The following is a 20,837-nucleotide window of genomic DNA, read 5'->3' on the forward strand; positions in this document are numbered from 1 at the left end:
GAACACCCAACTAACTTATTTTGGTTCTGTTGTTGTAATGTTAAGTTTATATAGTTGCAATTAATTTTACATTTACCTAATGTGCGTGGAATAAAAGTAACGTCTTTGGAAAAGTAGCTAAAATTGTAGCTATAACTACATTTCATTGTAGCTGTAGTTGTAGCTACTTTCTCGGAACTGTAGCTGTAGCTGTAGCTAAGCTACTTTTTTGGAAATGTAGCAGTAGTTGTACATTTTAAAAGTAGCTTCCCCAACACTGTGGATGATCTAGGCCATCCCCACTGTCAAATGTTTAGGACCGACTTCAAACTCCCACAACCTCTACACTCATTTGTCATCTGACCCTTTATACCACAGAAATGTAATTGTAGGAGGCAAATTATACTTGTCAGGTTCATCAATCTTTCCTTCTGTCATTATCAGTTGGTGGAGGGAAGTGAATATGACAGTGCTGGTGTCTGGTCTCTCTCTGCAGATTCAAATACAAATGTGTTATTTGTCTTTCAGTTATGATGTAGTCTCTAAACCAAACTGGGAGATGCTTTTAGGATACTTTCTAATTATATATAAACCAAATTGATGTGCTCTTGTAAAGAGTTTTTTACTCTTTTATAATTAGTAGTAATATAAATTTTACTCTTAAAAAAGGTTCTAATATCAGTTTTAGTTAAATTAATTGTTTTAATGTTAAATTACTTTCATCAATGCACAGTTTTAACTACCAATTTTCTGAACTGTTATACAATTACACACCTCTCCCTTCAATTAACCTTGTAAAATTACTCATTTAGTCATTTACCAGTTTCCATAGGCCTATCTGTTATCTACTGTACTCTATTTTTGAACATAATTATCAATACTTGTTATTCAAAATAAGATAATTTTTTACTATTTAGTGTAACTTTTATGATGAACACACTATTGTTTCAATACATCTAATAGTAATATAACATTTTATATGATGATGAATGATTAATTTATATTACAAATCTGATTTGATTTAACAAGGTTCAGACTAATTGATTATCGCAGAGAAGGCAGTAAAACAGCAAGTATTCAGTGCATTGCCTAAAACAGAAATTGGAATTGAATTAGGTTTTCAGTTTGCAAGTGGGAATTAACTTAAAGGTGTTTAATCAAAATTAGCCCCGGCGTAGGTGAACTCACTCTCAACAAGTAGTGTGCTTCCAGCGTCAAAGGTACGAATTCACAGCCCAAACGAGTTAATATATCGCATTTTTTTAAAATTTCAACATAAAGATAGATGAATTTTACCCAAAGACAAACAGTTATTTTTAAAATTATAAAAAAATTTTAATTAGTGCCTATTAAATTTTATAAAAAACCACAAAATTTAAAAAGTTAAAAAATTTTTATTTTAAATAGCTAGTGATCATTATCTTAGTTTTTCACATATAAATGCCAATTTTGGTGATGATTGCATTACCCATTCCCAATGTAAATTGGTACCAAAATATGACAAATTTTACTTTCAAGCTCCATATATCTCCCTTAATATTTAACATAAATACCCCCGCCGCAGCAAACCTGCCGTCTAAGCGAATTTCCATTTGGCTGAATTGATTTTCAATTGGTCTATTTAAATAACATTAGGTTTAACGAGTACCTAGGTTTGCTGCTACAAGGAAACTAATAAATAGGGTGTTTTAAGTAAAATAATTATTGCTTAGTATAAAATGAATATATTTGCCAAGTTTGATCAAAAGATATCCATAAACAAGCAAACTACAACATTTTACAATATTCTCCATAAGAATAACATGGGAATTTTAAATTTAAATTTTTTTTTTGTTTTCTCCGTAACCAATAACTGTACAAAAACACTTTGATATACTGAATTGTTTGTTTTTTTAAGCTCTTTAAGAAGGTTTAGAGAAAAATTGGAAAATTTTGTGTTTTGAGGGTCAAAAGTGAGAAAAACCAATTTTTACCCCATAAAACCCCCCATAAAATCCTGTTCCCATGGTCCGATCATGCTGGATCGCGAACTCATTCAAGTTTATCCCGCCTTACACCTTCAAACCAAATTTCATCAAAATCAGATAAAAATTACTCAAGTTATCGTGTTCACGGACACATATATATATAAATCTATATATATATGTATATATATATATATATATATATATATACATATATAAAAATTTGAACGAATGGTGTTTTTGGCCTCTGGGGACATCAAAAAAAAAAAAAGTAAATCGGTCCCGGGCCTAAGTCTTACCATGAGACCTACGGTAATAGCTACTTCCCTATAGGGAAATTCGCTAAAAATATTTCTCATATATTTGTATCTCTAATTTTTAGTATAATTGAACAATAAAAAGAAATCTGAGATCAAATTTTTTACCAAACACCCTTAAAGTCAAGGTTTCTTCAATTATATCCACATGTGTATACATGTATATCCACATGTGTATAGAAAAATATATTATACCCATATAAAGGGGTTGGCTCTTTGCTCTTTCTATACATTGTATACATTTTGGTTGCTAACTAGTGTTTTTAAAAGTTCACTGTGGATACAATTAATTAAAATACCCCCGCTGCAGCAAACCTGCCGACTAAGCGAATTTCCATTTGCCTGGATTGATTTTCAATTAATCTATTAAATTAAACAAGTACCTAGGTTAGCTGCTACAGGGGAACTAAAAAAGTGTGTTTTTTAGCGAATTTCCCATATAGGGAATATGCTAAAAAACTATATAGGCTATAGAAAAAATAATATATAGAATAAAATAGGGAATAAGCTATTCGTAGTACTCATGGTAAGACCTGGACCCGGGACCGATTTACTTTTTCGTTTTGAGGTCCCCAGAGACAAAAAACACCAACCGTTTAAATTCATATTTACATATTTATATATACTATTGTTTGGATTAAAGGCTACTATTTAAAAAATAATTTCAGGATACTGAGTTAGTATGATTTCTTGAATATTTATATATACTAGTGAACCTGTGCGGCTCAATGCCCCGCAAAATAACATATGAATTTAGAAAATAAATTCATCGTGTTATATATTGACTCGACGTCGAAAATTAAATACAGTAATAATAAAGCCTTAGAAGGGAAGCAGTCCAGCCATTTTCTAACTGTATGTGTATTATATTTAGTAAATTAATAAGTGTTCAAGTTCAAGTGTGTTCCTAGTTATTTTGTAAAGATGTTTAAAACACATTTAACAAAACATTTTATCATATCAAACCAATAGGCCTATGAAGCATAATTTTAGGGTCTTACAATGCTGTTTGAAGAATATAATTTTAAAAATAAACACTAAAAAAACAATATTTTTATCACAAAAGCACTTCCACGAATACTACGATTTTAGTCTTAAAGTAGCATATTTTGAGGGTCATAAAAATGCTGCTTGAAGAAACACACACTTTTAAAAATAAACACTAAAAACACAATAGGCTATTTTTATAACAAAATCACTTCCATGAATACTACGATTTTAGCCTTAAAGTTACCTTCAGGAAGATTTACCCTGTTCAGAATTTTCCGTAATGAATATGCGTATCCTAATAAAAGATGTAGCCTTACTTAAAACAACATACAATAAAGTTGCTCATGACTGAAATTGATCTGGGTAAGAACAGTGCCGATCTTTAATTAAAGGGCTTGTGCTGCAAATGCCAAAGATAACATAAATTAGCATCTTTCCATTTTAAAAGGTAACTTAAGTTTGTTTCAGACGGACACATTTGTATCCTCGAAATCAAAATATGTCCCCACTCACTTGTCCCAGTTAAGACTTTACATTCTATTAAGTTGTTAACCATTCCGATCACATGAAGCATTGTGCCATTAATGAGGCCCTTTTTGGTGTATTAATATTCCACATCAATAAAACCACTGCCCCCTTTTATTAGTCTAATCTGTGTCTTGGCAATCCACTGACCTCTATATTTAAAAACTCAGTTGGATTTTCTAGATGGGTTTCTCCCATTATTCACATGAAGTAGATGATTTGTTTGATTTGTTGATCAGCTGTTTTGTTTAAAATGATTTAATAATGTCAAAGATTTGTGATTTTAAATACATAAATTATTATAGTAAAGTTTTCTAAATCATGGTAACTTATTCTCAACTAAATTTTACTATTCCCAGCATTAAAATAAAGTAGGGCCTATTAAGATCCATTATGGGTAAACTTTAAGGTACACAATCCTTGATTGAATTGTAGTATACATTAACAGTCATAACACACAAGCAATTATTATGTAGTAGACTTTGACTATTTTCAAGTAACAAACATATGTTTCTGTAAATAAAAATCATCTCCCATGTTATCCTTATGGAGAAATGTGAAACTTTAAAGGGCCCCAGGGCCTCACTCTCTAATTATTTCCTTAAAAAGAAAGTTTCCTGCACAACTTCACGTTACGCTCTTTCCAATGACACCAAAAACATGACAATCGGTTCAGTAGTTTCGGAGGAGTAATTGTCACAAAAAAACTGCTTGCGTATTAAATAAGTATAGATATATATATATGTGTGTGTGTGTGTGTGTCCGTTAGCGCGATAACTTGAGCAAAAATCATCCGATTTTGATGAAATTTGGTACAAACAAGTAAACCTACGTTTATTCGAACGAGTTCGCGAACCAGCATGATCGGACTATGGAAACAGGGGTTTTTGGGGGGTTTTATAGGACAAAAATTGGTTTTTCCCATTTTTGACCCAATAAACTTAAAGTTTAGCATTTTCTTTCCAAACCATTTTGTAGAGCTTAAAAAAAAATAATTTAGTGTATTGAAGCGTTATTATGCGCCTTATGGTTACGGAGAAAATTCCAAAAAACTGTAAATTTAAAATTCCCATGTTATTCTTATGGAGAATAAGTAAACTGTTGTAGTTTGCTTGTTTACGATCATATTTTGATCAAATTTGGAAAATGCATTCATTTCATACTAAACTACTAATATTTTACAAATAACACCTTTTTACCCTCCCTGTTGTAGCAAACCTAAGTACTCATTAAACTATATTTAAATAGGGAATAAATGTGATATTTTTAAGGAGACATTTTAGTGTAAATCCAATCAGGCAAATGGAAATTCGCAGGACTGATATATATATATATTTATATACATATATACAAATTTGAACGAATGGTGTTTTTGGCCTCTGGGGACATCAAAATGAAAAAGTATTTCGGTCCCCGGCCTAGGTCTTACCTTGAGACCTAAGGTAATAGCTACTTCCCTATAGGGAAATTCGCTAAAAATACTGTTTAAAGGCATAATACTGTGTATTATTAAAATTTTAAAACATATGCATGTATTTCTAATGATATTCTCAATAATAAAATAAAAATTTGCTCTACATTGTTGTTGTACATGTATATGTAAACATTTATTAAATCTTGCTGTTCTATTGTCTTGCTTTTCTTTTAGTGAATGAAAACTTAAACTGTTTTCTATTTTACTTTTCTTGCTCTAGCAATATTGTCCTGAGTTGGTGTAATAATATGAAATAAACAGTATTTTTCCATCATTGTAAACTCAAATAATCGGCACTGGTTGCAGCAAGTAGAAGCACTGGAGGATCTTTTAGAAACAAAAACCCATAAATTCACTCCTTTGTTGATAAACAATTTTTTAATTACTATTTGAAACAACGGACCTGTATACAAATTATTTTTGTTTTAATACTAATCCAACCAAATTTTTAGTTTCGTTTCTAGTTTTTTATGACGTTTGCTTAAGTTGTGCTTTCTTTAGGCTTCAACAAATTTTATCTCTAGAAAAACATAATATATTAAGACTTACAACTTATAATTTTTTACTTCGGTTTAGTAGTTTTGTAGCATAGTATTATATTAAAATGATAGTCATTGATAAAAACATATAACTTTTTTATAAGTTTAGCAAATCAACATATTTTTTTGAAATTCATTGCTAATAATACAGTTGAAAGTATACAGGGTGTATATAAAGTCCCACACGGGGGTAATATTTTTTCAAACGACAACAGATAAATCAATAAGATTTGGTACATCAACACCACACCTAAAAATCTACTTTTTCAAGGAACTATGAATTTTCTGTCATATCATGGGGACGTCCCGCAAGGAGTCAGAAGGAAATCTTAAGTAGGAGCATAGGTCAATATGCACATCAAATGAAAGGTCTTTTTTAGTAGAATACAATGCTGCAAACCGAACTTCAAAAGGTTGATCCTGCGCAAAATGGCGGCCGTTCAAAGATTTCTTGAATTCGCCATTTTGAATCTTTGAACGACTGCCATTTTTTACTCAGGCGTTCTTTTGAGCTTGAATTTACGGCATTGTAATCTACTAGTGAAGACCTTTAATTTGATGTGCATATCGACCTATGCTTACGTTAACAATTTTCTTCCGATTGCTAGGGCTGTGCTCAGGGTTGAGGAGTAAGCGTATAATAGCAATGCAAATTAAATTAATCTTTGAACAGCCGCCATTTTGTGCAGGATCAACCTTTTGAAGTTCGGTTTGCAGCATTGAAAATGAAAGATTTGATGTGCATATTAACCTATGCTCCTATTTAAGATTTCCTTCTGACTCCTTGCGGGACATCCCCGTGATATGACAGAAAATTCATAGTTCCTTGAAAAAATAGATTTTTAGGTGTGGTGTTGATGTACCAAATCTTATTGATTTATCTGTTGTTGTTTAGAAAATATTAAGCTTGTGAGGGACTTTATATACACCCTGATGTCAACAAATTAATATTTAGGCTGTTAAATAAATAATTTATCCTATTAAAAGTAAATTTAATTTATAAGTTTTAAAAAACTACATTTAATATGTGTGTTTGTCAAAATATGATTTTAAGAAGTTTAGTGGTAGTTGACCCTCCCCTCCAAATAGACATTGATAAATAAGATCAGGATAAATGTAATTTAAACTCATATAATGTTAGAATTAAAAACATTTTCTTAGTTTTTATAACACTATGGATTTTATTTATTAAAAAAATTCAGATGATCAAATACTATTACGTATTTACACAATTACAGCCACCATTACTGATTTTTCTGCAAACTACACCGATTCCCAATGTTAAACAAACTGCAGTCACCGTTTCATACATAAATATAAAATTATATTTTTTAAACTAGTAAAAGTAAAATATTTATTTTACTGTTGAAATAACAAAAAATTATAAACTTTGAATTGAAGAAAATCTAAATATTTTAAATATTTTATTATTGTTGTTTATTTACAACTTTAGGCCAAAAGTTATTAATTAAAACAAAATTATACATATCCCAAGGCTATAGCTATGTGTAATTTTACTAGCTCCTTAAAGTAAATTTTATTTAACATTTTGATAAAATGCATCAAAATAAAATGTTACTTGAGTTCTGAATCACAAACCTTTTTCAATTACAAACTTTCTAATTCTCCTAATATTAGAAATATAATAATCAAATGTTAATCAAGTCTGTCTTCCACACACGTCCTACTTAATTGTAAAAACTGTAGGCATTCTGTGAGTAGATTAATATAAATGGCTAAACAATAAAATTACATATATTAACATTTAAATATTTTTAAAATATACAAGTAAAATAATATAGAATATCTTAAATTTTTTTAACAGAACAACATTATAATTCTAGTTTATAAAAGTTGCTGAGTTTGGGAGAGGCTGTTAAATACTCCCAGTTTTCTATATTCCGTTTTTATAAGCATTATAAAATATCAGTACTGTTGTACTTCAATAGAAATTAAACTCTTCTTTTGAGATTTGCTGGTAATTTTCTGTAATACTAGTAATTTTCCTCTTTTAAATTTTGAAAACTAACTATACATTTGAATGTTGCATTTGAAATAATTTTACTTCCAAACTCTTGGCCAAAAGAAAATAATTTATCTTAGTAGGTTTGTCAAATAAAATTGATTGAACATGTACAGGGTGTCCCGTAAGTTAACAGCCAAACTCCGGGAAATGGTTCTATGGGTCAAAGTAAAGAGAAAATGAAGAATAACATTTTTTCCAAAATCGCTTCGTTAACCAGATATCCGCCATTTTGTATTTTTTACATAAACATTTTTATTTTTGAAATTTTTTAACCGATCTTTATAAAACTTGGTATGTAGGTTAAGGTAGAAAAGACCATGTTAGAAAAAAGTTCATCTCGATTCAACTTAAAATTTCAAAATGGCGGCCATTTTAATTTTTTTAACTTAAATTACTCAAAAATGGCTAATTTATTAAAAAATGTCAAGAACACTTTTATTTAGCTTTTTTAATTCCCTATGAAACGATACCAAGTTCAAAAAGATCGAATAAGAAATAGCTGAAATATTAAGATTTTTAGTTGTTATAAAATAGGGTAATGTTGTAGAATAAGGCAAAAGCTAGTCAGGTTTGCCCTATTTTACAACTAAATGAAAGTTGTACATTGAAATTTTAAGTTGAATCAAGATGATTTTATTTATAACATTGGTCTTTTCTACCTTAACTTACATATCAAGTTTTATAAAGATCGGTTTAAAAATTTCAAAAATAAGAATGTTAATGTAAAAAATACAAAATGGCGGATATCTGGTTAACAAAGTGATTTCGGAAAAAATGTTATTTTTGATTTTCTCTTTATTTTGACAAATAGAACCATATCTCTGAGTTTGGCTGTTTACTTATGGGACACCCTGTATATGTTAAGTGAAAAATAGTTGAGCTTAGTGTTATTAAAAGTTAGTAACCTATAGCTAAAATATGATTCAAAATCTTTTAAATGCCTCACACCATGATAACCAATTTAAATAAATACTAATGAACACTTATTGAAATAAAACATAATTTTGTTAATAATTGTTTGTTTTGGTGAGTGATTTAAAAAACAGAAGCTCATATTTTACTGTTCAAAGTATATTGTTTAGTTATTCAAAAATTTTATAGCAAACACCAGCAAATCCTAGATTTTTTTTATCATTTAATAACTTAAACCTCTAAAATATGAATATTTGATTATGAAGTAAAGAAGATTATACTTTCCATCTCTAAGGCTGGAAGAGTATGTTAAGTATGGTTTTTAAAATTTGTCAGTATTGGTTTTTATATCCTCAGAGGGGTTCATTATTAAATTAATAAAATGTGATTTTACGAAGTAATACAATAATAATCCAAACCAACTAAGGATTGAAACTGGTAAGTATATTCTCACAATACTAGTTCTCAAGGACCACCTGTTAACATCAGGTAAGTGACAATGTGTAGTTTGGTTATTCATGAGTTCCTCTGAAGATTACAAAATGTCAAACAATCAATCTTATACAATAGCCTAAATCATATTTGAGTATACTTTTCCTTCTCACGGGGCCAATTTATAATTTCAAATTTAATTAAGGAGCTATTCGTAAAAAAAAATCAAAACAAAAGCATTAAATTATCGTATCTATAAAAACATGAAATAAAATCTTCTTTACTTGCATGTGAATATGTGTAATATAATCTGTTGAGACAGGGTGTTACTAATTTTGTTTTGTTTGAATGATGAGGGTTGCCGGATGGGCATTAGGCAGATCTCTTGTGTTGCCATGTTGCCCATCCGTTGACCCTCCTAGAGGATGCTGCTGCGGAGCCTACATGCTGTAAGGGTGGGGTAAAACGGTGGTGATTTTCTTTTCCAGTTACTTGCACTCCTGTGCGCCACCCATCATCCATGGAAACCTCACCTGTGATACCATATTTATTCAGCACAATGGCCTCGTGAAAATAGGATCAGGTAAAGTCGAAAAGAAAAGTGCGGTAAAGCTTTTCCATTTTAATAGAGTTATTTAGTTAACTTATAGTTATTGGCTAGGTTAAGCCGATGTCATGTCCAAGTTTACGATAGGGTAAAGGTCGAGATCTGACGGTTTTGAGGTGGTGAGAGTCGGATTGAGCGAGAGAAGGGGGTAGAGTAAGGATGGGTGAGAATATGGGCGCGAAAGGGACTGGGCGCGAGAGGGTGGGGGTCAAGACGACTGCTCACCTCCGAAGAAACCTTATCAGACCAAAACCTGCTTATTGTGAGCTAACGCTAACATACACTTGTTTTGATATTACAGTGGCTCCTGATACTATACACCATCATGTCAAGACATGCAGAGACAACATGAAGAACATGCACTTTATTGCACCTGAGTATGGAGGTAAATCAAACATTGTGCATGCACATCATGTTAGTATTTAAATTAATATTACTTTTCTCAACAAAGTATCCAGTTTTGTTTATATTCTACTATTTTTATAATGATACCAAACATTGCAAAGCTAGTGTACATCGTGTTTTGAATATAGTTATTGATTTTTAACTTAACACAATTTTTAATTAAAATCTTTTTATAGCATCTAAAAGTTAGGTGTAATCAACTAAAAATTGTAGTGTGATATTTTAATTTTGTAAGGTTCATAATTAATTAGTTTGCTACACAATATTTCAGCTACAGTCAGTCCAGCGATTGACATCTACTCCTTTGGAATGTGTGCTCTGGAGATGGCAGCTCTGGAGATACAAGGGAACGGAGATTCAGGAACTCTAGTCACAGAAGATCACATCAACAGGTAACATTATTACTGTAAATAGATTTCCGGATAAGTTGTAAGTGCAGAGGTTAGAATATAAACTTCACAAACCCTTAGTTAGAAGTTCTAACCATGATTAGTTACTAGTTTGTGGTGCTACTGTGCAGGACGATCGACAGTCTGGATGACCCTCTACAGAAGGACTTCATCCACAAGTGTTTAGCCCAGGACCCATCACAGAGACCTCCGGCCAGAGACCTCCTCTTCCATCCTATCTTGTTTGAAGTCCACGCACTCAAACTGTTAGCCGCTCATGCACTAGTTGGCAGTGGTGAGCCTTGTAACACAAGATTTTTTTACTTAATCTTAGATTTATTTATACAACTTATGTACTTAAAAAAATTGACAATCTTGTTATTTAAATAATGTAAAAGTTTTCAAACTAATTTAATATTAATCTTAAGGTTGTCTGATAAAAAGATAGAGCATTTGCCAGGAATTATTAGGGAAATTGACAGGAAAGCAGGCTTACCTTTAAATAAGTCCATAGAGTCACATAAAAACAGTGATGTATATTTTATGTGTCTCTATGGACTTATAGTGCAGTAGAAATAGGGTTTGAGGTGGAACTAATTGCAACAGAAATTATTCCAGTTAGAAATGGTAGGTAATACACTTTTAAAAAACATACTAAAAATATACATTTGTACTGTTAAGCAAAATACGGTTTTTTGGTCGCCATTAAAAAAAATGTAAAATTTTAAATTATTGTTAAAAAATCTGGTTTGGTATCAAATTATAGAACATTTCATGCTGGAAAAGAATATAATGGTTGAATTTAAAATATACTGTTAACGGTGATGCACTATGGGCGAAAAAAGGTGCGTTTAAAAACGTGGCATTTGAAAAGTTTTTTATTTATAAGTTATTTTATACTTTTAAAATTTGTTTTTTCATTTTTGACCCTTAAAACGTAAAATTTCCCAATTTCTATCTAGACCTTTTTAAAGAGCTTAAAAAACAAATAGTTAAGTATATCAAAGGGGTTTTGTACGATTATTGGTAACGGGGAAAATTCAAAAAATTGGAAATTTAAAATCCCCATGTTATTTTTATGGAGAATATGGTAAAAAATTGTAGTTTCCTTGTTTATGGATATATTTTGATAAACTTTGAAGATTTATTTATTTAATACTAAACAATTAATATTTTACTAAAAACACACTTAATTGGTTTCCTTGTAGCAGAAAACCTTGGTACTCGTTTCGTTAAACCTAATGTTATTTATTTAATAGACTAGCAACAGAGCCCATTGTGGTTAAATTAATGCAACGGTCTCTAGTAAAATAATGGTTATGAAATCCATACACCACTTTACTCACTAATATTTGGTACATATTAAGCTCATGACATTAGAATCACACACTTAACATAAGAAACACATTTTAAACACAAATGCAAATTGTTAACAACAATATTTAATCAAAGAAAATTTAATTAAATAACAATATAACAATAAGCTGTTAAATTATCAACTCATTTTTCGTATGGTTAGATTATGCATACTGGTAAATCAATTATTGCCTTCTATAAAAATAATTGGTTTTTCTTTTCCGAGTCGGGTTAGCTCTTCTACAAGACCGATTTTCATAATTTTGGCCTTAAGCCGGGTTTACACTATGTAGCTAAACCTGCTACATTGCAGATTTGTGTAACATCTAGCGATGTTATATAACATTTGCTAGAAGTAGAAAAAGTAACTTTACAAAAGTGCTATATAACACTGCTATATGTAGCAGATCCTGCTATATATAGCTAAAATTCTGCTATCCATCGGGAGTCGGTAAATATCAAAAGAAATACGTGCTACATCTAACATTGCCATATGTAGCAATGATATACATATATTTTTCGTCTAGCATCTGCTATATGTAGCGCTGAACGGTTTTGCTCAGCGATCTTTGTTTACAATGGATGGACTGGAAACGGAAAGTGGCAGTGCCTAGGATCGGGATGCAATTATAAACTTAATTGAACTGTTCCGTGGACAACCGGCGTTGTGATCATACGTAAAACGTTTTTGAAGTTACCGTCGCCTTATTTAGCGTTTTAATTATGGATTGTCAGGGTATTCATAATCATTAAGGTCCCGTAATAAATCTGCTACACTGTACTTATTTCTCGAAGCAAGAAGCGGTCAAACCTAAAACTTGCTAAAATCTTTGCTCCCGTCTCTCTCTCTCTCTCTCTCTCTCTCTCTCTCTCTGACTTCCACGATCACCACGATAGCTGCCACGAACAATGTCTCTTCAGCGCACATTTCGATACGGAATGCGAATGAGGTTGTGCTACATATAACATATAGCACGAGCACCAGAATCACTAAAATTGTTTGTAAATTTTTCATACAGCAAAAGTTATAAAGCAATGTTATATAGCAAAAGTTATATACCAGGTTTTGCTACATAGTGTAAATTCGGCTTTAAAATAAAACTATAGACACACCATAGATTTGCTATTAAGCATCAGCACTCATTTTGACGTATATTTTGAGCTATGCACAAACTGCCTCCCTGTACATTACTTACGGGAGTTAAATTTGTTTTTTTCGAGTTCGTTTGGCTCTTCTACCAGACCGATTTTCATAATTTTGGTCTCAAAGCTATGCAAGCACATATTTGTCATAATTAATATGTCAAATGTATAACCCTACAAAAACAATAAAATTAGATTTTTTTCAATTTTTACTTCAATTAAAAATGTATTCCAGCAGTTACATTATCCTATATGTTTTTATCTAAAAATCTTCAGTGAAATACCAGATTCCATTGGAATTATTGATTATTGAGATTGGACCTAAAGCCCACAATTTTAATTGAGATTGGATTATTGTGTACCTAAAGCACACTGCTAAATTATAAACGACCCAAATTGTTTAAAAATGGAGTTATCTATCATCGATTTATACCGTAGTTAAAAGATCTTACTTGCAAACTCAACATCAGTACCTAAGCTAATTGTCGACGTTGACGGGTTTCACCTAGCAAATCTTAAAAAATCAAACTTTAATAATTATTTGAAAATCTACACGAATTCCTTTCCAATGACCCATTCGGTTATAAAATCGGTCCAGTAGAACTCTAGATTTAGTTGTACAAAAATTTTTAAAACTGAATTACTAGATTTAATTGAAAATCAATTAAGACAAATTGAAATTCGTTTAGTCTGCAGGTTTGCTGTGGCGGGGGTGTTTTGTACTACGATCGTATTTCTAAATAGTGCTTATAACCACTATTATAACATTTTTCAGCATTAGATTTCCTATAATTTGATACCCAAAAAGTTGTTTTTACGAATATTAAAATTTTGACACTTTTTTCAAGATGGCGGCCAAAAAACGTATTTTTTACCACAGTACGGATGTATATTTTTAGTATGTTGATTAGAAGCATACTACCTACCATTCACAGCAAGAATCATTTGTGTTGCAATTAGTTCCACCTTAAGCTATATTTTCGATTATTTCTACTGCACTATTATTTAAAGGTAAGCCTGCTTTCCTGTTAACTTAATCTTAAAAATACATTTAGTAAATTTGTTTGACATTTTCTGCATTACTGACTTGTAAAGAAAATGCTAGATTTCTTTATCAAACTGGCAGAAACTTTACCAATTGTAAGTAAGTTTGGAGTTTCTTTTCTTACTGAATATAATAATAGTGTTTTTTTCTCAAACAAAAGTAAAAACTTTATATTATTCTTTGTTCTCATCTAACTGTCATTACCTATAACGTAACTAAAGTATCTTTATAAACTCAAACGCAAAAATGTTACACCTCTCTTCTACTAAATATAGTCCATAGTAAGCAGAATAGAATAGTTTGTCATGTAAATCATTGCAGTCTAAAAATATAACAAATGTTATTTTTTGAAAAACTGTGATTTTCATATTGAAATTCTAAATTTTCTGTATTTATTGTAGCAAACACATCAGAGTCAATAACAGACGAGGTGGTCCAGAGGTTATTTGGGCCCGACGTGGTAATTGCGGAGATCACCCATCCTGACGGTCGGCCGGGTGTACACTTCAAGATGGCTGATATTCCTGTCACAGAGAAACTGGAAAAGTTTGTGGAGGATGTCAAGTGAGTGATTTGAGTTTTGTGAAGTCTCTCATCACTAAGAGAGTGTTAAGATGTTTTGAGAGTTAACCTCGGAGCTGCGCTGAAGCTTACCCACAGTTACAGCTCAAGAATTAAAGTAAAAATCGCTCTTAATAACAACCAAACCGAGGCATGTTAATGGTTAAGTTTAAATTGAAACACTAATTTGGAAAAAGAATCTAAATCCAATAGTGAAAAAAACAAAGATTATCACAACTGGAACCAAGGCTAAAGTCTTTGAGCTCCAGCTACTCCAAAAGTTCCATTTCCTCAATTCTCCTTTCAAAACTGCCTCCATGACAAAGTAAGTTTAGGCCAGCTCAACAAGTTATTGTTTTAAACTCTCAGCCTACTCGTACAACATTGCTAAACACGTCCTCTTAACAATTTGACCCCTCATATTACACTTGTACGGTGTTTAGTGTTTCAAATGTTGAGCAAAGCTGAAAATAGAGCAGACAGATATCAGCAGACAACGAGACAACAGAAAAATAAATTATAACGGCCAAATAAAATCACCTATAGAAGGTTAAGGCCAAGCTAGTAAAGAATTATATATTATTGGTACAAGCTGTACAAGCTACATGAGATAAATAGATGTAGCTAACCGTATCAATGTGCAGGTATGGCATCTACCCACTGACAGCGTACCGAGCGAGGCAGCCACCACCGCCCAGACCTCGCGCAGTCTCCCCCGAGGTGGCGGAGAGTGTCAAGTCTGTGACTCCAGAGCCTGTGGACGTGGAGACACGACGAGTGGTCAACATGATGTGTAACGTCAAGCCTAAGGAGCAGAGCTGTGAACTCTTGGTTAGTTCTTTACTGATACAAACATGTTAATAATCATGACTGCTTAAATTTTATTATCTAAAAAAAGTATAAAAAAGACACCTGTCATCCTTTTCCAAAACCAGCTTCTTAGGCCACCAAGGAGTCCAGACTATTCAATGTTGTTATCATGAACTCCTCTTATCGTTTCTCATATTCCTTAAAAACAAAATAGCGGCTTCGTTTTTCTGCTGGATGACATTGAATTATCTTCTAAACAAAATGTGGGATTTTTAGGTTTGTAGGCTGATTTAATTTTGAGTTTTTCATTGCTCACTGATCATGTTTCTCAAAAGATATCTCCTGGTATTTTTGTTCTGCAAAGGCTCTAGACTTGCCAGTGCTTGTAACGAGAGGTGTGTGGATTTCCCCAAATTTGATAATCAACACTACCTGTTAAATATCCAACTTTTTTTTATACACTGTATATTATGACGTTTTAGACTTGTAACAAAATTTGTATCAGTTAATAATTATTATTAGTTTCCACTTTCCAAGGACGTAATTTCAACATTACATTTCTATCGACGTTACAGCAGTCTACGAGTAATCGTCTCTTACAAATGTCAGCGCTGTGAAAAATAATCGAATCATAAAACAAATACTGTAACAACAATTGATTTACTTCATAACATACGGTAGGCCTACTGCATTCGGATGAATCAGAAACAAGAATCTTATTTTAATGGCACTATCGACACATTTGACATATGAAAAGAGTGCAGTTGAGCTAAATAAATATTAACAATTAAAGTAACACCAAAAATGTAATAACCTTGTATTCATCATTCTTTCTCCAGTTTTACCTTTGTCTAGTCTAAAATATTTGTAATACAATACAGAGTTCTCGTTTGGCCGTTTATCGGCTGTTCGCTTGCTTATGCTTAAAACTATTAATTCATACTTAAAATACACTTCTTGACTTATATTTAAGAAAAACACATCTAAGCATGTATTTTACTTTTAAGATGTTAACACAAGCATATGCATGTACATTGTTTTTACTGTTCAGATGACAATCCTGCTCAGGATGGATGACAAGATGAACAGACAGCTGACCTGTCTTGTGTCTGAGATGGACAATGCTCTTCATCTTGCACAAGAATTGGTCTTCTATGGCTTCATCAACGAGGTAAACTACACTTATAAGTTATACATTTTACTGCCCCCCCCCCCTAAATAGTATAAGTATATGGAGAAATAATGTTTTGATCAAAATCTTTGAGTTTGAGATTAGGGTTATAGCACGAATACTTGAAAAGAACCGGTATGGATCATAGACATAAACAAATCACCGTCTGACTCAAGTCTCTTACTACCCACAGTGTCATAAGATACCACTATGTTTAGACTCCTCCTTATTATTATCCATTTGCAGGGAGACAAGGAGAAGATAGCTGCTCTGATAGAGGAGACGCTGTCTAGTGGGAATGTTTTGCGCCAGACAAGTTTTGCACCGTCTGACTCGAGTCTCTTACTACCCACAGTGTCATAAGATACCACTATGTTTAGACTCCTCCTTATTATTATCCATTTGCAGGGAGACAAGGAGAAGATAGCTGCTCTGATAGAGGAGACGCTGTCTAGTGGGAATGTTTTGCGCCAGACAAGTTTTGCACCGTCTGACTCGAGTCTCTTACTACCCACAGTGTCATAAGATACCACTATGTTTAGACTCCTCCTTATTATTATCCATTTGCAGGGAGACAAGGAGAAGATAGCTGCCCTGATAGAGGAGACGCTGTCTAGTGGGAATGTTTTGCGCCAGACAAGTTTTGCACCGTCTGACTCGAGTCTCTTACTACCCACAGTGTCATAAGATACCACTATGTTTAGACTCCTCCTTATTATTATCCATTTGCAGGGAGACAAGGAGAAGATAGCTGCCCTGATAGAGGAGACGCTGTCTAGTGGGAATGTTTTGCGCCAGACAAGTTTTGCACCGTCTGACTCGAGTCTCTTACTACCCACAGTGTCATAAGATACCACTATGTTTAGACTCCTCCTTATTATTATCCATTTGCAGGGAGACAAGGAGAAGATAGCTGCCCTGATAGAGGAGACGCTGTCTAGTGGGAATGTTTTGCGCCAGACAAGTTTTGCACCGTCTGACTCGAGTCTCTTACTACCCACAGTGTCATAAGATACCACTATGTTTAGACTCCTCCTTATTATTATCCATTTGCAGGGAGACAAGGAGAAGATAGCTGCCCTGATAGAGGAGACGCTGTCTAGTGGGAGTGTTTTGCGCCAGACAAGTTTTGCACCGTCTGACTCAAGTCTCTTACTACCCACTGTATCACAAGCTACCACAACGCTTAGTTAATATAAACTGCTTGGCTTTAGCCATCAGCATAACCTATAAGGCTGGATATTCTTTTATAAGTTTTACCAAATAGGAATAAGTGAACGATTCGACCTAACTATGATGGAAATTCCCCCAAATTATTAGCAACGGGCGATTTCCTAGAGGTGTACATTTCCTTGAACTATCGAGCTTATCCTAGTCGCTGTACACTTGTGTTTTATCGACATGTTTAATTTATTGTTTATTGAGACATGTGTGGTCAGGAACTTTCAATACTGTGTTGATATTCTTTTAAGGTTTTTATAAATTTTTTGTACTCTTAGTATTAAAATCTCTGTGACAGGATCAGTTGTAAATTTTATGTTTTTTGTGATTTTCTCAAACTAACAGTAAATACGTTTTTATAAATGTTTCAAAGCACAAACTATCTGTTTTTGTAAAGTCTCACTTAAAAATCTGTTATTGTGTTTAAAAATTTAAAAAATTATTTAATATAAAGTTCACTTATAAGCATTTTTATTAACAAATTATTTTGTGGAACTGTAATTGTATGCTAAGTGGAGTGCTTCCGAGCCCTGAAAAAATTTGGAGGGAATCCGCCAATAGAACCAAATAATATTTTGTTAGTGCCTTGTGGTATTGTCGTAGAGATGTACATTCTCAGTGTTTACCTGCTTATTTGTATTGTCAGCATTTATGGTGTTTTATTGATAGGTTAGCCCATGTGATATCCTAGCTTCAGTGCCATTCTGTTACATTTCTTTCTCTAGCAATACCCTACCTTTTTTGCCTTCTGTATATATTTATTACACTACACTTTCACATTAGGTTCTTAATCTTATTTCACAAAGTCCAAAAGAATAATTTTTAGGTAATTTTAATGTAAAGTTTTATATTATTGTTTTTATATATAAGTAATGTAAGAGAGCGGACAATATTATCATGATGGCCGTTTGTCATCATTTTTCACTAGCTTAATTTCACTCTACGTTGTTTCAGGTGAATGCCTTTGGGTTGTATAAATAATCATTCCAACAATGGCATTAGATTTATAATTGTATAACTTGAATCAATTCATTTTCTTCTTTTTGTAATTTTTCTAGCTTTATTGATTAAAATGATGAATGGTAATATAAATAACTGTGATTTAGCAAGACCAATGAAAGAACTATTTGAATTATTAACGGTCTTAATTTAGCTGCTAGATTTTTTCTTATTTTTCTTAATGGTTTTAACCATGATTTTTCTTTGAGCTGGGGCATTCACCGTTTCTAAAGGCCAATGTATACTACTATTGTTGCTAGAGTGTTCACAAAAGAGTGAAATTTGACTGATAAGTTATGTTTGCTAGAAGGCTGTTAGAATAGAAGAGAGTGACCAGCAGTAGTTACTCATATCACACAGATTCAAATTATTGCTCAGTATTTGTCGACTAGGGAAGAGAAGTCATAAAGTATTAAATTGTATATTACGGGTTTGATTATTTTTGCAAACAAGCAAATCTATTCAGACAGTGATGATTAAATTTTTCATTATTACAGAATACTTTGTTTTTCTGCATACTAAACCATGAAATATGTTTGTAGCACAAATGTTGTCATTTAAAACTTGCACACGGTTTGCTCTAATATTCATACCCTATTTTTTACATTGTAAACAAAATTTGTGTCTAAAGAAAGTGGTGCTGCTTGGTTTTATCAATATTTTCCTTTAGATGTAGTTTGCTTGGACATGTATACTCAGCTATTCAATCAACCCTAGATGATATTTTGTTACTCCACTAGGCATGGCTGTGTGCAGTCTGTTTGACCCTTCTCTTCCCTAAAACATTCTTTTGTAAACTGAACACTTATAACTAACTGTGAAGTATAAACTATCACAATTCATCACCTTTGCTTTATTTTAAACCCTTGCACCACTTTAGTTCTTGTAGCTTCAGTATATAGATATATGAGTGTTATCAAGTTTGTTTTTAATTCTTCACTTTTGTCAGTTATACATTTTTGACTATTAATACAACTTCAGTATCCAATAGTCAATGGTTATACTTAAGATTGAAATGCTTCTTAGATTACTTTAATTCAGTCAGTGAAAACCCCATGTCTCAGAAATGCCAAGTCAAGGCCTGTTCAAGCACACAGCTCTAATTGGCCACAAAATAAAGGTTTTGATGAATTCATAAAAATTTTAAATAATGCTGCTTATCTGTGGTTTATATTACAGTAGAGTTCTGCAAACTCGGCGTAATGTGGACTGGAAGGGTGCCGAGTTTGTGAAATGCCGGGTTATCAGGAACTGGTCAAAAATAAGAACAATACAATTTGGAAGCTTTTTAATTGCCTTTTTTATTTATATTTATTTTACAAGTCAGTATTAAGTCATCAGATATAGTACAACAAATCCTTAGTACGAGTTGTGAATGATTTTACTTGAGCTGGCTTGAGTCCATGTTTAACTCGGACTCAAAAAATCACTAATTTTCTGAGCCAGGTGATGGCCGAGTTATCCAGACTGCCGGGTTATCGAGTGCCGAGTTTGCGGGACTCTACTGTATCATGACTATTTTTATTTAAAATACCCCCGCCACTGCTAACCTGCAGACTAAGCAAATTTCCATTTACCTGATTGGATTTTCAATTAAATCTATTTAAATAAAATTAGGTTTAACAAGTACCTAGGTTTGCTGCTACAGGTAGGGTAAAAAAGTATTTTTTGTAGTAAAATATGATTGGTTTAAATTAATAAAATGATTGGTAAAATTAATAAATTTGACAAGTTAGATCATGTGATGTGGAAAGTTAAGAGGGACCTCTTGTCGACGATGAAAAATTTTCGGTACGGCTGATATAAGTGATTAGGGTTGATATCGAAATTCGGTTTTTTATCAATTGTTATACCTCATTTAACTTAGAACAGGACAGTATCGGTTAAAATCTTGAATCAAAGATGTTAAAGGTCGAAATAAATCATTTTATATTAGCCTCTGCATGGTATGAGAAAAGTTAGCTCTTGTTGC

The 20,837-nt window shown here is 32.4% G+C and overlaps 1 protein-coding gene across 3 annotated transcripts in view; it reads left to right on the top strand.

Moving 5' to 3' along the window:
- LOC128989416 (nuclear receptor-binding protein homolog) overlaps nt 1–19,707 on the top strand; it is a 32,392-nt gene extending 12,685 nt beyond the window's left edge. Inside the window, exons 3-10 of one of the 3 annotated variants that reach the window (XM_054411451.1) lie at nt 9,647–9,741; nt 10,067–10,150; nt 10,442–10,562; nt 10,691–10,854; nt 14,505–14,667; nt 15,309–15,495; nt 16,526–16,645; nt 16,892–17,202. In XM_054411451.1, the coding sequence (XP_054267426.1) occupies nt 9,647–9,741; nt 10,067–10,150; nt 10,442–10,562; nt 10,691–10,854; nt 14,505–14,667; nt 15,309–15,495; nt 16,526–16,645; nt 16,892–17,008 (1,051 nt within the window). In that variant the 3' untranslated portion in view covers nt 17,009–17,202. The other 2 variants (XM_054411328.1, XM_054411387.1) reach the window with 2 other exon arrangements.
- The last annotated feature ends 1,130 nt before the right edge of the window (nt 19,708–20,837 follow it).

The sequence above is a fragment of the Macrosteles quadrilineatus genome, unplaced genomic scaffold, assembly GCF_028750875.1.
Source record: "Macrosteles quadrilineatus isolate MER2022 unplaced genomic scaffold, UCM_ALF_1.0 Scaffold_1__1_contigs__length_201487025, whole genome shotgun sequence".
NCBI classification, from domain to species: domain Eukaryota; kingdom Metazoa; phylum Arthropoda; class Insecta; order Hemiptera; family Cicadellidae; genus Macrosteles; species Macrosteles quadrilineatus.